At 51.1% G+C, this 14,858-nt stretch overlaps 1 protein-coding gene across 1 annotated transcript; it reads left to right on the forward strand.

The window, feature by feature from the left end:
- The first annotated feature begins 3,643 nt into the window (after window positions 1-3,643).
- Window positions 3,644-6,087, forward strand: ABHD11 (abhydrolase domain containing 11). Its single transcript, XM_054589253.1, has 6 exons — window positions 3,644-3,798; window positions 3,965-4,100; window positions 4,805-4,978; window positions 5,149-5,319; window positions 5,424-5,605; window positions 5,805-6,087. Exons 1-6 carry the CDS (start codon window positions 3,680-3,682, stop codon window positions 5,935-5,937), a joined length of 915 nt encoding a protein of 304 aa, XP_054445228.1. The 5' UTR covers window positions 3,644-3,679; the 3' UTR covers window positions 5,938-6,087.
- Window positions 6,088-14,858: the final 8,771 nt, after the last annotated feature.

Raw genomic sequence — 14,858 nt, forward strand, 5'->3', positions numbered from 1 at the left:
GGTTTTCAAAAAACAAGGATTCCCTCCACCACCTCCACCAAAAGGGAAAGTGTCCTTATCCCACTCACTTCAAGAATCCATGCGTGTGATGAGACTGTTACTGGGGTTACAGTGACTGTGCACTTCAGACATGGTAGGAAAAAAATTGACAAGTGCTGCTGTAGTAGAACCTGTCAGAGGTTCTGAAAGCAAGAGATTGAGGCTCTGTGGGCCTTGGGGGTAAGCTTGGAGGGGAGAAGGTATGAGTGGGAACTGAAGGTGGCAGAGAGGCCCCCAGAGGTGTTCTTGACACCAGGGCTAAGATCACGTGCAGTTCCCACCTTCAAACAATGGTCCCCAGAGGCCTCCCTAACCTGCTCAGAAGAAAATAAACACAGAATCCACTGTTGTGTGGTTCAGGAGTTTGTTGTTTTCTTCATGGTTGTGTCTAGAAAAGTGCCCGAGTGTAGAAAAGCACATAGTAGAGAGGTTCCAAATGTGTTGATTGTTGAAGAAAAGAAGGAGCACATGTTTTCAAAGTACTCAGTGAGTCTAGGGGAGACACAGGAGATTACCACTCTCATGTGGGAAAGGCTCCTGTGTGGATTACACAAGATAATGTGAAGGAAAGTCCTGGCAGCTTAATAAACTCAGGTTCAAAATCTGGGAAGAGCTGAACTAGGGTGGTGGGGGGAGGGATGAGATGGGAGGCGACTGGGTGGGAGTCACATAGGCGCCCCTCGGGACACCACCCCCTGGGGATAGCCCCCCGGGAAAACTACAGGGGTCTTCGGGAGCCCCAGCAAGACTGACACCCGCTGCCCCACCCGGCGGGCCCGCAGGAATTTGCCCCGGTGACCTCTCCAGGCGCACTCCTGTCACCATGGCGACCAACCCCGGAACAAGCGGCATAATTGTCCCTGCTCAGCGGGGCAGGTGAAACCCTGGCCACGTGACCGATACTGGTCCAGGTGCGGTTACGAGACACCCGCCACCTCCCTGCTTTAACCCATTCAACACCGCCACCACCTGGGCGCCTTGTCTCAGCCTCCGCAGGCCGCACCCCTTGGGGCCGCGGTTCCCAGTCAGATGGGCGGAGCACTGCACGGGGAGTCCCTCAGCCTGCGAAGGAATTAGGGCTGAGTGACACACAGGCTGAGTGATTGGAGCTTGGTTACTTCACCTCTGCCTCTCCATTTTCACATCAGTAAAATGAGGGTGAGAACGTCCTCTCACTTCACAGGGGATTTAGGGACCCAGAAGTGTAGACTCAACCTCCTCAGGAGTAGCCAGAGTTACTCTACATTCCTGTTTCTCTTCGCCATCACTTCAGCCTATCAGGGGCTAGAAGCCCTTCCCTCCAGCAACTTAACACCCACCCTCCAAGAGGGAGACCTTCACCAACTATGAGTCTGCTTCTGTGTTCCTCACAAGCTGGGGTCGCGGTGGGCAGCCCCCAGGTTGACCCTTCCTCAGCACACTATTACCAGAGTCCGTGCCAGGTAGCAACAAATGAAAACCTCTAGCAGACTGGGTTTTCTGCTTGTTGACCACACCCTAACCAGCCACATGACAAGGCTGGGGGGTCTCAAAGTTGTTTCTGCCCTTAGACCCAGGATTCTGGCTGGAGGTTGATGTCAAGGGTCCTGGGCCAGGCTCAGTTTACTGGGCTAGACAGGCTGGCACCGGGGTTGAGGACAGTTTGAAATACTGCTTTTCTGAATCATCAACATTATATGAACTCCCTTCCCCTTCTTCCAACTCTAGCTAAACACTGGTTGATCCACTCTCTGAGGATCTCTCCCAAGCCTTAGACCAGCCTCCATCCAGGGCTCAGGTGTCCTAGTCACTCCCCTAATGACTATGCTGGTAACAAATGATCACACCACCTGGTGTATATAGAGTCTCCAGTGACTTCAAAGCCCTCCTCAGATTAGAACAAAACATCTCCCGGTCCTCAGGCTAACTTAAGCTGAGAGCCATTTTATTAGGTAAGGCACCTATTAGGCCTTAGAGTCAGAATGCCTCTGACTGGTCCTGACTTCATCTGGCCTACCCTAAAGAGTAGAGAGAGAGGCAGGTGTAACCCTTGCTAGTCCAGATTGTCATCTCCTGGAGGGGTCACAGACCCAGCCACCAGCTGAACCTTCAACTAAGCCTCAGCTACTGCCCTGAATTTCTCCATGATCATTCAGTAAAATTACTGCCTCACTCAGCACCAGATGAGCAAAATATGGCTCCGGTCCTCCAGGAACCCCTGGCCTATGGTGGACATAGAGAAGGCCAGTTCTATAGCACTATATAGTAGACTCTGCCAAATGCTTTGAGAATGTGGGGTGGAAGAAATAGTTTCAAGCAGGGAAATCTGGGAAAGCATAAGGAGGTGGAAGTTATTCTAGACTCAGCAACTAGCTATCTGGAATGCAAGCACAGCATCCTGGCAGGAGAAGTAGGAGGTTGTGGTAAAGACCTACAGGGAGATGTGCACTGTGGTTCTCAGAGCGTCTCATTAGGGAGTAAGAGAATGGGGAGAAGGGGTGGAAATGTAGGGAGGATCAGACGGGGAGAGGCTTGGGGGGATGTGGTGAAGTTTCAACGTTCAACCTTAGGGATGGAGAGTCCCTGAAGGTTAGAGCAGCCACTCTTGCAAACTGCTGATGGGCTGCAGCCGAAGCCAGCTGAGACTCGAGACGGTATCACCACGATCACCTCTACCGCAGACTGGGAAGAGAAGACGGCAGCGGGTCAGGGTTACAAAGGAAAGTGATTTCTCTGCAGGTTGGGCTGAGTTCTAGGGGTGGGAGGATTGTTTATTTCTCTACTGATAAGGGAGCTGAGGAGAAGGGAGTAGATCTGAGCCATTTCAATTCAGATGCCCCCACCAGTAGAAACACCTGGCCAGGGTTTGACCCTGATCTCTTATTTTGACTAGCATCATCAATGCCAAGCCAGAGGTTCCAGTTTGCCTGTTTCCCCATCTGTAACGAACGGGAATGGGGAGTTGAAGTTAAACTGTAGAGTCTCTCCTATCTCTTTCCATAGTCCACGACCTAAGGATGGGTAAGAGGTACTCCTTCTGGCCTGCCCCCTCCCAGCCCCCTGAGCCCTCAGAGTGTGGAGCACTCTGCCTCCAAGCTGGAGCCCTGACGACGGTGAGCCACTTCAGGGGCCTCTCGCTCGCGTCCCACGGCGGCACAGAAAGTATGGCACCCAAGGCAGTGTGTGAGGGCGGAAGAGTGGACCAGGTGCGGCGCCAGCCGCGGGTCAAGGCAGGTCCTCCTAGCCTTGTTAAGAGCCTGCCCCGCGGCTGCTCAGAACGCGCATCAAAATCCAGAGAAACTGGGACGGGATTCTCAGACCGTGAGACTTCCTGCTAGGATTCTGCGAAAGGCTGAGGGGTGTTTAGAGGGGCGGGTCCAGGTCCTTTCGTAGCTCTGCCCAGGGCGTGGCCAGGGGCGGTGCTTCCCCCAGTGAGCGCAGCGTCTACGGGACTGTTGGCGCAAGGGGCGGAGCTGGAGGGGAACTGACAGTTCTTCGGGATTACGTAAGGAAACGTGAGCGAAGGAGGGAAATTCCGCGATAGCGGGTGGGGAGAGGGCGGAGCTCCAGTAGGAACTGAGCGGGGCTCGACAAAAGTGAAAGGCGGAGCTAGGGCACCGGAAGTGCTTGCGAGGTGTGTGTGGAGAAGCGGTTCCCGGGCATGCCCAGCCGGACTCCCACGTGGAGGCTCCTGTGTAGGGGGCTCGAGCACTCCAGAACTAGCTTCTCCAGGGTGCCTGTCGCACTCAGCAGCAGCGGCCGAGGCGGTGCCGAGCCGAGGTCAGTCAAGGGCTCCAGGTGGGAGACCGCCCTTCAAACCTCCTCCGCCGGCCCGGCTTATATGGCTCCACCTTCTCCGCTTGGGCCCGCCTCCTCCCAGGCCGCTCCCCCAGACCTCTTCCCTTGCTGACTCAGAATGTCTCCCCATCTTTGCTCCATCCTCCAGACCGGTGCCGCTTTCCTACAAGCTTCTGGATGGAGAGGCGGCCCGCCCGGCCCTCGTGTTTCTGCACGGGCTCTTCGGCTGTAAAACCAACTTCAACTCTATCGCCAAGGCGCTGGCCCAGCAGACAGGCCGGAGGGTGAGCTTCCGGAAGAGGCGGAGTCCCGCGGGAGGCCGGGCCTCGTGGGCGGGATCAGGGAAGAGCCCGAGGCGGGGCCAGCTCCTCTGCCCTCTCTGCTGGGCCAGGGCAGAGCAGTGGCAGGTCTCTGTGAGCAAAAATGGAAATAGAGGTTCACCTTCTAAAGTTGGATCCCGCAGGGCAGACCCAGGCCCTAGATGGACCCCATTCGTTCCATCATGCTTCCATCCATCCAGTCTGTCACCATCTGCATGCCCCAAACTGAACTAGGCTCCGCTGTCCGGTGGCTAAATGCCAACACCCTCCCTGCTAAGGGGGTCAGCTCCCTGCTTGTTCACCAGGGATGTCAGGGGACTTATCACTTCTTATAGCAACTCATCCTTCTGTGCTTTAGCTCTTGGAAATTCTTGGCATCTGATTTCTCCGGGATTACCACCTAGGCAGGACAGACCTTCAGAGATGTGGTCACACTCCTTGGGCCTTCTTATCTGTGTCAGTGACCCAGGGTTCTTCATCTGGACCTCCTAGGTCTGAGAACTGGGCCCTCTCACCATCTGGCCCTTCTTCCACTTCAGGATCTCTCTCCAGGTTCTCCACCCCCTCAACCTGCAGATCTCTCAACCTGCAGGTCTTCCAAGCTTTTGGCTGTCTATGCCCCCCGAATGTGGATGCTGAAGTTGCCTTTCTGTCACCCCATTCCTCAGGTGCTGACAGTGGATGCTCGGAACCATGGGGACAGCCCCCACAACCCAGACATGAGCTATGAGGCCATGAGCCAGGACCTACAGGACCTCCTGTCCCAGCTGGGCCTAGTGCCCTGTGTCCTCATTGGCCATAGCATGGGAGGCAAGACAGCCATGCTGCTGGCACTGCAGAGGGTGAGTCGTCTCTCTCTGGGGCTTCCACCCATCCAGTATAAATCCTGAGTGCCCAGAAGGCAACCTTGGACTCGAAGGAGCCTGGGATGGTCCAGTTCAGGATTGGGAAACTGCCTGCAACCCGCTGTGCATGCCCTAAGGTTGGTCCCCAGTCCTGTTCTCTCCCACAGCCAGAGCTGGTGGAACGTCTAATTGCTGTGGACATCAGCCCAGTGGAGACCACATCCATCTCAGACTTTCCAGCCTACATGGCAGCCATGAGGGCCATAAACATCCCAGATGAGGTGTCCCGCTCCTCTGCCCGCAAGCTGGCCGATAAACAGCTCAGCTCTCTTATCCAGGTGATACCCTCAGCCCCCAGATGGTGGGGGTTGGGGCCTGTCAAGGGAGCAGTGTCAGTGTCAGCTCTGGCCTCACCCTCCCCTCTCAACTGCGCCCCCCACAGGACACAGCTGTGCGGCAGTTCCTGCTTACGAACCTGGTGGAGGCAGACGGGCGCTACATATGGAGGGTGAACTTGGATGCTTTGGCCCAGCATGTGGACAAGATCTTGGCCTTCCCACCACGACAAGAATCCTATCCTGGGCCAACCCTCTTCCTCCTTGGTGGAAACTCTAAATTTGTGCCGTAAGCCAGGCTGGGTGGTAGGCGGAGCATGCATTACAAGGGGGCCTGGGGAGCCTTCCTTGGGGAGGGCTGGGGTGTGGGCAGGGAACTCCTGAGGGCTTGGAAACACCATGAGGCATATGGCTCTCCATCTCTCCCTGCCTTTTCTCTTTCATCTCCCCACCTTCACCCCTTCTTGGCGGCCTTTTTTGATGGACAGTCCCAGCCACCATCCTGAGATTAGGCGACTCTTCCCTCGAGCTCAGATGCAGACTGTGCCTAACGCTGGCCATTGGATCCACGCGGACCGCCCACAGGACTTCATGGCTGCCATCCGAGGCTTCCTGGCCTAAGAGTTACTGACTAGACGGGTCATGTTTGAAATCCCAGGCACGAAGGTCTTGTGGCCTGTTCCATGCTTCTGCACAGAAGGACTCAGGCAGGCACTAAGAGGGCACAGTGTGCAAAGGTGGTCAGATCTCAAGTTTTAATGAATAAAGACATTGCTCTCAAGGTTTAGGGCTGAGCTGTCTCACCACCAACGCCTCCACTGACCCCAGGGAAATTGGATCCGTGCCCTGGCTGCTCCGGATTTCATGGGGGCTCTCACAGTGTCCCTGGACTCTCTCTGCAGCTGACTGTCGACCCGCTCCCTCACCAGCTGCTGCATATCCTCCTGGGGGCAGGAGAACAGGTTCAGAGGCAGACCCCAGGCCCGCCTCCCCGTGCCCCCCCACGCCCGACTGGCATTCCTGCCCTACCTCCCAGGCCTCCACTTCCTGCTTCAGCCTCAGTTTCTCTTCCAGGACCTCCAGCAGCTGGGCCTCCACAGCTCGTAACTTCGCTTTGCATGTGTCCAGCTCAGCCTCCACTGCCTGCTTCCTACAGGTGGCAGGAAGAGCAGCCTGAGTCCTAGGTCCTACAGATCTGATGCTGGGCCCTGGGGGTGTCGCCGCAGCCCCTGCCTCATGACAGGGTGGCGGTTTGTGTGGCTTCTAGAAATGTCTGACTTCCCCCTCCCTCCTTCTAGCAGGACAGTCCTGAGGGTGAACCACCCACTGCCCATGCAACCCCCACCAGCAGCTACATCTCACTTGGCAATGGCTTCATCTCGCTCCTGAAGGACTTGGTCCAGCGAGGGCTCTGCCTGGTTGTCCCCCAGTGCTCCAGCCACTTAGGATTCTAGGCTCTGTTTTAGGGTGGTAGAGGAAGGAACAGTGATCTTGGGCTTGCCTGGATGAGGTACCCCACTCTGGGCCCTCCCACCCTGGCCTTGGCCTTGATGCTGATATCAGGAGGGGAAGGGTCTGGGACATTCCATACTAGACCCTCAGTGCCCCAGTCTCCTGTGACTTGGTAAAGCAGAGCAGGGGGACTTAAGCCATGGTGAGAAGGTAGAAGTTGTGGCCTGTGCCTGGGCTAAGGGTAAGGAGAGAGGCATAGTGGTTGGACCCCCATGGGAGAAAGGAGTTCTCACCTGACCCCTAGGAAAGAAACAGGTGGGTTGAGGAGGATACTTACCCCTCAAAGGCCCAGGACAGAGAGGGTGGCCTGATGACAGGAACTCTTGTCAGCTGGGTGGGGCAGATGGAGGACATGGCCCTTTGCCCTCCCTTCCAGGCAAGGCACTCCCTGTTAGGCACCGCCTCAGGCAGGTAGGCAGGCTAGTAGGCCGGCAGGTAGGCCAGGTCCCTGCCTCCCCTCCTAGATCCTGGAACCCTTCAGCCAGGCCCAGAGCCTCACTTGCATTCCTTACCCCAAGGGGGCGCTCTACCCATATCAGGAAATGAGAAAGGTGGGACAGAGACAGGGCTGCTCCAATGCTGAGACACTTGCCCCAGCTCCATTACTTGAAGGTTTGGCATCCTGGTACCTTGGATGGTATTTCTACACACACACATATAACTATAACTTCACCTCAACAGAAAACAAGGAAAAAGTTTAACCATTCCTACTAACATCTTGAATGTCCATCCTCCCTAGCAATATTGCTCTCCATTCCTCCAATATTTCCACCATTCTGATCCTTGAGTATGGATGGGTCGGCTATGCCCTGGAGGGGGTCTCAGTGTCCCATTCCTCTCAATGTCATTATTGAGCACATCAGTGACATCAAAGGTGTAAAAGGGAATTTTCCCCATTGAGAGGCTTCTTCAGCAGGGTTACAGCTTGAAGATTGGGTCCTCAACTCAGCATTAAGGAAGGTGGGGGTTGGGGGAGATGAAGGAGGATGTAGGGGAGATAAATGGTGATGGATGGAGACTTGGGGTGGTGAACACACAATACAATATACACATGAGGTGTCGTGAAATTTTGTCCCTGAAATCTGGTATAATTTTGTTAACCAGTATTACCCCAATAAATTCAATAAGAAGGAAAAAAATAGTTCCTCCAAGACCCCCCAGGAAATCCCCTGCAAACATGACTCTTGGTTGTCTGTAGGTCCCACTTAGGTCACCTCCAACAGCCAGACCTTGACAATTTCTTTGGTTTAACCCCAGGTGAAGAGGTGGGGTTGAGCTGTACACCCCAATACAACACCACCTTTGCTGAGGAGATTCAGTGTGTTTCAAGAGGCTGCTCTGTGCCATGATTCAGACAGGACCCCTGTTCTCAGGGACCTCCAGGGCTAGCAAAGGTGAGGCGTAGGTATAATCAGAATAGAATTTCAGGTGTTCAAGGGCAATGGGAGCACAAAGGCCCCTTATCCTCAGTTAGTCAAAGTGGGTCCCACAGAAGCGTCTCCAAAATGAATACTGTAGGCCGGCAGGAGTCAGCCAGGGGAGGGGCTAACATTCTGGCCAGGCATTTTTTTAATTTTAACTTTTAAAAAAAATATTTATTTATTTATTTTTAGAGGGGAAGGGAGGAGGAAAGAGGGAAAGGAGCATCAATGTGTGGTTGCTTCACGCGTGCCCCCTAGTGGGGACCTGGCTTGCAACCCAGGCATGTGCCCTGACTGGGAATCGAGTCAGCAACCCTTTGGTTCGCAGGCTGGTGCTCAGACCACATAGCCACACCTGCCAGGGCTAATTTTAACTTTTTATTTGGAAACAATTTTAAACTGCTCTTCAATGTCCAAAAAATATATATATTCTTTTAGGATTAAAAAAAAATCTAATACGGTATCGAGCATTGTACTCAGTTGTCACATCTCTCTAGTCTTCCTCTATCTAGAATAATTTGAAGGTTGTCTTTGAGTTTTATGACCTTGACATGTTTGAAGATTACAGGGAAGTTATTTTAGACCACCCTTCAACTTGGGTTTCTCCAATCCTTCCACATGATTAGTCTGCTGTTAAGCATTTTGGGAAGAAATAGCACAGAAGTGATGCTGAGTTCATGGCTGATGGTATTAATGGTGATTACTTGATTGTGATTATGAAGTGTTGGGGAAGAGAGGTACTTTGAAGTGTTGAAACTTCCCTTTTTCATCCCACTTTCACACTTAGATTTCAGCATCCATTGATGTTCAGCCATCTGACATTTCACCATCTCCGACATTTATTTGTTGGCATTCTGTTGTAAAGAACTGTCTCTTCACCCCCATTTATTTATTTGTTTATTTATATCTGATGGACTTGCTATTTCCTATTTTATTCATTGCATTATAACCCATTTCTATCACTTATTTCAAAGCTCAAATTGTCCCAGGTTTAGGTTTGGTCAGCGGGTGCCCCTTGCCAGCCTCCTGCCATTTTGATATGTGCCAACATCCCTTGAGCACTGCCTTTCTTTCTGGCTCAACAGTCCAGCTCATCTTGTTTTACCCTGACCTAGCCCTAGGGTTAGCCATTTCTGCAAGAATACCTGGGTTTTTGTTGTTTGTGTATGTGTGGGTGGGGGGAGGAAGTAGTATTTAGAAACCAAGATCTAGTTGTTAGGTGTGCTTGTTGCAATTAGGGTAATCTCTGCTCCCAGGCCCACTTAGTACACACATAGGTATGCACAGAAGCACGCATTTACAACTGTATTTCTTTATCTGTGTGACCTTAATTTTATGTGTCAACTGGTTAAGCATTATTTGTGGGTGTGTCTGTGAGGTTGACTTGGTGGGCTGAGTAAAGCAGATGATCCTCCCCAGTGTGGGTGGACGTAATTCAATCCATGCAGGGCCTGAAGAGAACGAAAAGGCAGAGGAAGGTTGAATTCTCTCTCTTCCTGACTGCTTGAGCAGAGATACTGGTCTTCTGCCCTGGAAGTGGTACTTACCTCACTAGTGCTCCTGGTTCTGAGGCCGTTGTACTCAGACTGGAATTACACCACCAGCTTTCCATGCCTCCAGCTTGCAGGTGGCAGACTGTGGGTCTTCTCAGCCTCCATAATCTGTAAGTCAATTCCACAAAGTGAATCTCTTCCTTTATAGTTATCTTATTGGTTCTGGTTCTCTGGAGAACCCTAACTAATACAATTTGCATATATGGAAAAAATTTACATTTAGAACTTAAATTCCAGTCCAACAGTACAGGGTTCAGCCCAGCTTTCCCCCTTTCCATGTTTTACTCCCTTGCCATAATTGTCTTCAAAATATTTCATAATTTGTTCAATCCCCCTGTATGTAGCTAATCCCCCAAAACAATTGGGCTCCCCCTGACTTAAATGCCCTCCTTACATGGGCTCGGCTCTTGCAGGGCTGCCTTCCTCATGCGTGGCCCTCGTTGCCACTGGGATATCAAACATTTCTAAGAGCTTTACAGTCATTCATTCATTCCACAAATATTTATTGAGCACCTCCTATGTTCCAGGCAGGTTTCCACATGATGGACATAAAACAGGAAGACAGACAAAAGTCCCTAACCTCACAAGCTCACATTCTAAGGAGGGGAAATAGTCAATAAACAAGTGGATGAGTATATCAGATGGTAAAAATTGCTGTGGAGAAAAATTAAAAGGAATGAGAATCAGGAAGGACCTGGAGACCGCTATTTTATATAATTCTGTGCTGCCCTAAGGAGATCACAAATAATCCATCACTTAGATAAAAAAGCAACCATTCTCATGACTTGGAATAATATTTCCCTCAATACCATCATTCATGGATTCAAAATGTGCTGTATTTTCAAGCAAAACTGAAGGTGCCATGTTCTAGAAAACTGTATTAGGAAACTCAAAGGAGATGCTAGGGAAGACATATGACAATGAAAGGCAGAAATGCAAGTGAAGGGTTTGAGTAAACTTCCACAAACCACAAAAGTAAAACAATTGTTTCAAAATAAAGCTACTCTAAAAAGTATGGGATTTTAAACATTTAAATTTTAAATAGTTTAATTAAATATTATATAAGTGCAGAGCTGCTTATCTCATCTGCATCCTTAGATGTTTAAATCAGAATTTTGGGCCAAAAATTGTTTAATCTCATTAGGAAAAAGAGGGAATAACCTTACATTCAGGCACATAGTGAATTCCATCCCAAAGCCCTTCCTCAGTCATCACACACCGAGCAGTGGGGCTTATTCCCGGCTGCCTGCTGCCCATATCTCCATCTTCCCTAGCTCCCTGCTGATGGTGGCCTGGGGTCAGGGGAGTCGGCGGCGAGGAGTGCTGCCAGCTGGGTAGAGCGCTGTGCTTTGTGGTCATAACAGCTGGGATGTGCAGTGCTGGGCAGCTTACAAACCATGTCACCCAACCCTCATGACTTTGTTTACCTCCCAGAGCCTCATCATCCTCATCTGTGAAGTGGACTCATGGAGGACTGCACGGATAGGGTCACAGTAAGGGTTAGATGGGGAGCACGTTGGCCAGCTCTTTGATGGTCCAGGGCCAGACTTCACAGGAGAGCAGAAAGAGGGAGTAAGCCTGTCAGACAAGAGCAGAGAAACAGCAACGGGAGAATGTCACACACGCACGCACACACTGCCCACAGTTCTGCCCCAGGGACAGTTCTGTTCCTGCATCCAGCACAAGTTGCCTCCTGTTCCTTGTCCAGACCTCTACGGCCCTATGCTTCCCCATCATTGTCTTGTCACTGTCAGGGTGTTTCTCCCACCAGCCGGAGGGCTTCTGAGAGGCAGGTGGTGACTGCCATCATCCCAACTTCGGCACAGGGGTGCTGAGCGGTGATGGCATCAGCGAGGCAACACTGGCCTTGCCCAGCAGGTGGCAGCAGCTGCCAACATCAGGGACCCAGTGAGCCACGCTGGTCGCAGCCTGTGGGATAGAGACCCAGGGGCCTTGGGAGCTTTCAAATGCCCAGCCTTTCTCCCAGTGCTTCTCTGTGGGAACACTGCTCATTCCAGCATACAGGTATTTACCACTTACTCCACAAATACATTTTCTGTGCCAGCCTTCGTTAATCGATGAGAACATGACCTGATTCCGTCCCTTCATCTAATGAGGGGACAGACCCCAACCACAGACTATATCCACACAGGACAGTAAATGCTATTCTCCATCTGGCCACCTCCTACTCATACTTTAAGCCCCAATTCAAATGCCCTGCCTCTGTGAAGTGGTCCCTGACTGTAGGGAGTTGGCTGCTCTCAGAACCCATGGCATCTTGTACAGCAGTGTCTATTTTAGCCCCTGCTGTGTTCTGACTCCTCTGTCTCTGCCCATTCCTCACATGTCAGGGGGTATTCCACTTCCACCTTCAGCCTTTAATTCTTCTTCCAGAGACAGGCAGGCAGGCAGGCAGACAGACACACACACATACACACACACACATACTCCCTGGACTGTGACCCACAACTTCCATCTTCACACAAAATCAAACTACGCCTGCCTCCCAAGTCTCCAGCTGGCGTTCTACACCAACTCCTCATCGACCATCCACGTGTCTTCCTGGATGCTGGTGCTACACATCCCAGTCTGAAGTGTTCCACTTCCCTGGATCTGTTCCTCCTCCAAGTACCCTTGCTGCTCTCCTCTGCCCACAACCAGTCATCAGGGCCTGCTGCCACTAGTTCATAATATCTGTCATTGTTTTTATGTTTTACATAAGATACAGTCTTTTAGTTATTGAAATAAGGTATAGCAACATTAAATAAATCTCTCGAGTGCCTTTGACACTTTTCTGCGGCCCAGTGGGTCCTGCTCGTACTGAGATGGTCACAGTCTCTGGTCTCTCCCCTGGATACCACAGCAGCCTGCTATAGCCAGCTGACTTCCATGCTGCTACTGGGGGGCCCTCTTCCCCTGCACCGAAAAACTTCCATGCTGATCACTTCCAGTCTGTACCTCTCCCATGAATTCCAGGCTCACATTGGCAATGGCCTACTTTCCTTCTCCATTGGAAAGTCTAATGTGCAACCCAAACTTAACAGGTCCCAATTGAAAATCCTGATTTACCCTCCCCTTCAACCTGCTCTTTTTCCAGTTCTTTCTCCACCTCTGCAAATGCGACACCATCTGTCCAGGTGTTCAGGCCAAAAACCCTTGACTCCACTCATCCTTGAGTCCTCTCTTTCTCTCAGTTGGCTCTGTTTAAAATGTATGCAGAATATGACCACTTTTCATCACTACCACTGCCATCATCTTTGTTCCAGCCACCTGCAATATTGCAACCACAAAATGATGTCCCAATCCTCTATGTTCACTTCAGTCTATGCTCCACCCAGTAGTCAGACTAATCCAGTTAAAGCCCAGGGTGGGTTATGTCCCTCTGCTCAAAACTCTCCTGTGACAAAAACAAACAAAAAAAAAACAAAAAATAAAACCTCCTGTGGCTCCCATATCACTCAGAGAGTAAAAGCCAAAAAATGCCATCACTTACAATGCTCCTCCCTCTACTTCTCTGACTTCAGCTCCTCTGAGTTCTTCCTCACCTACTATGCTCCAAATATCCTTCTCTTCTTGCTATTTCTCCGACATGCCCCCTGCTCCTGGTCATTGCACTTGATGTCCCTACGCCCAGAATACTTTCCCCCAGAGATGTTCATGGCTCACTCCCTCACCTCTTTCAGATCTTTGTTCAAATGCTACCCTCTCTGGCCTCCTTGACCACCTTATTTAAAATTGGAATTCCCACCTCAAACCCAGCAACCCTTACCCCTTCTTTCCTACTTTATCTTCTCCATAGTGTATTATCACCATTACATATTGGTTGTTTTTTTTTTTTTTGCTTGTTTATCATTTCTTTCCTCTACTAGAACATAGACTCTATGAGGACAAGGACTTTGCCTGTCTTGTTTCCTGCCACATCCCCAACATATACAACAATCAGCACATAGTAAATGTTCAATTCATACTTTTTAATTAAAGGAATGAATGTCTGCCCCTTGATGACCTCTTCCTTGTCTGCACAACAAAGTTTAACATTTGGGCTTCCCTCACTTACTTCCTACCCACACTCACTCTCATACCTAAGCACAGCACCAAAGCAGGCTCCTGCAGTTTTCCAAATGCTCCTCCGACCCATGTCTTTGGGTACACTCCTTCCTCTATTCAAGAAGCCTGCACCATCGCCCACTGCAATCCCACTTCTCCAACATCCACCTCAAACACCACCACCTCTGAGAAGCCACCCTGGATCCCTCACATACTGAAATCATGTCCGTCTTTCCCACTACAGTAGAAGCACATTTATTACAGAACAGTGGCCCCAGAGTATGGCTTCCAAGGTAATAGTTGATGAATGAACAAATGGTTGAATGAGGATAAGACATCTATGAGAAAGGCAGAGTTTAAGGTGAAGGGCACATGTTCATTATTTATTTTCCATGTTATCATTTAATCTACATTTCAGTGATGCTTGACATGACACCGGGACTCTCTGAGGGTAGGAGCTGTGTCTCCTATTATTGCCTTCACGGCCAGACACTGGTCTCTGGAGTGCACCCATGACCCACCCTGCTGAATTATGCTGCACAAAGGCGAGCCCACTGCTTCAGGAGTCAGGCACCACCTTTCCCATCATTTGTTCCCTAGCAGTCCCTCTAGCAGGTGAGTTCCGGTTTTGTATCTGTCAAATGGGCACTACCCAAAAGGATGAGGGGGGACACCACCAATGCTTGCTCTGTGGGACACTCAAGGTCTGGACAACTGGGAGGGGTGTGACCATCTTTCATGCCAGGCCAAATCTGAGCTAGTTTTGGGCCAGATTTTCCATAGGTGGCTTGTGTGTCTGCCATCCAGCCAACCTGTGCCCACAGTCTGGGACAGATGCCAGACCCAGACATATTGGGCAGCAAGGGGCTGGCCCAGCTCCAGAGCAATACCTTGGCAGCCCTGGGAAAGGGAAGAGGTTGTGCTTGGCCTGAGGTCCAGAGGGTCTGGGCCAGGGCGCAGAGGAGACAGCTGGGGTGTATGTGTGGCTGCTGTCTCAAGGTGCTGGCAG

This window comes from Pteronotus mesoamericanus, unplaced genomic scaffold (assembly GCF_021234165.1).
Source record: "Pteronotus mesoamericanus isolate MK-2021 breed Mesoamerican mustached bat unplaced genomic scaffold, CSHL_Meso_final scaffold_167, whole genome shotgun sequence".
Taxonomy (NCBI): domain Eukaryota; kingdom Metazoa; phylum Chordata; class Mammalia; order Chiroptera; family Mormoopidae; genus Pteronotus; species Pteronotus mesoamericanus.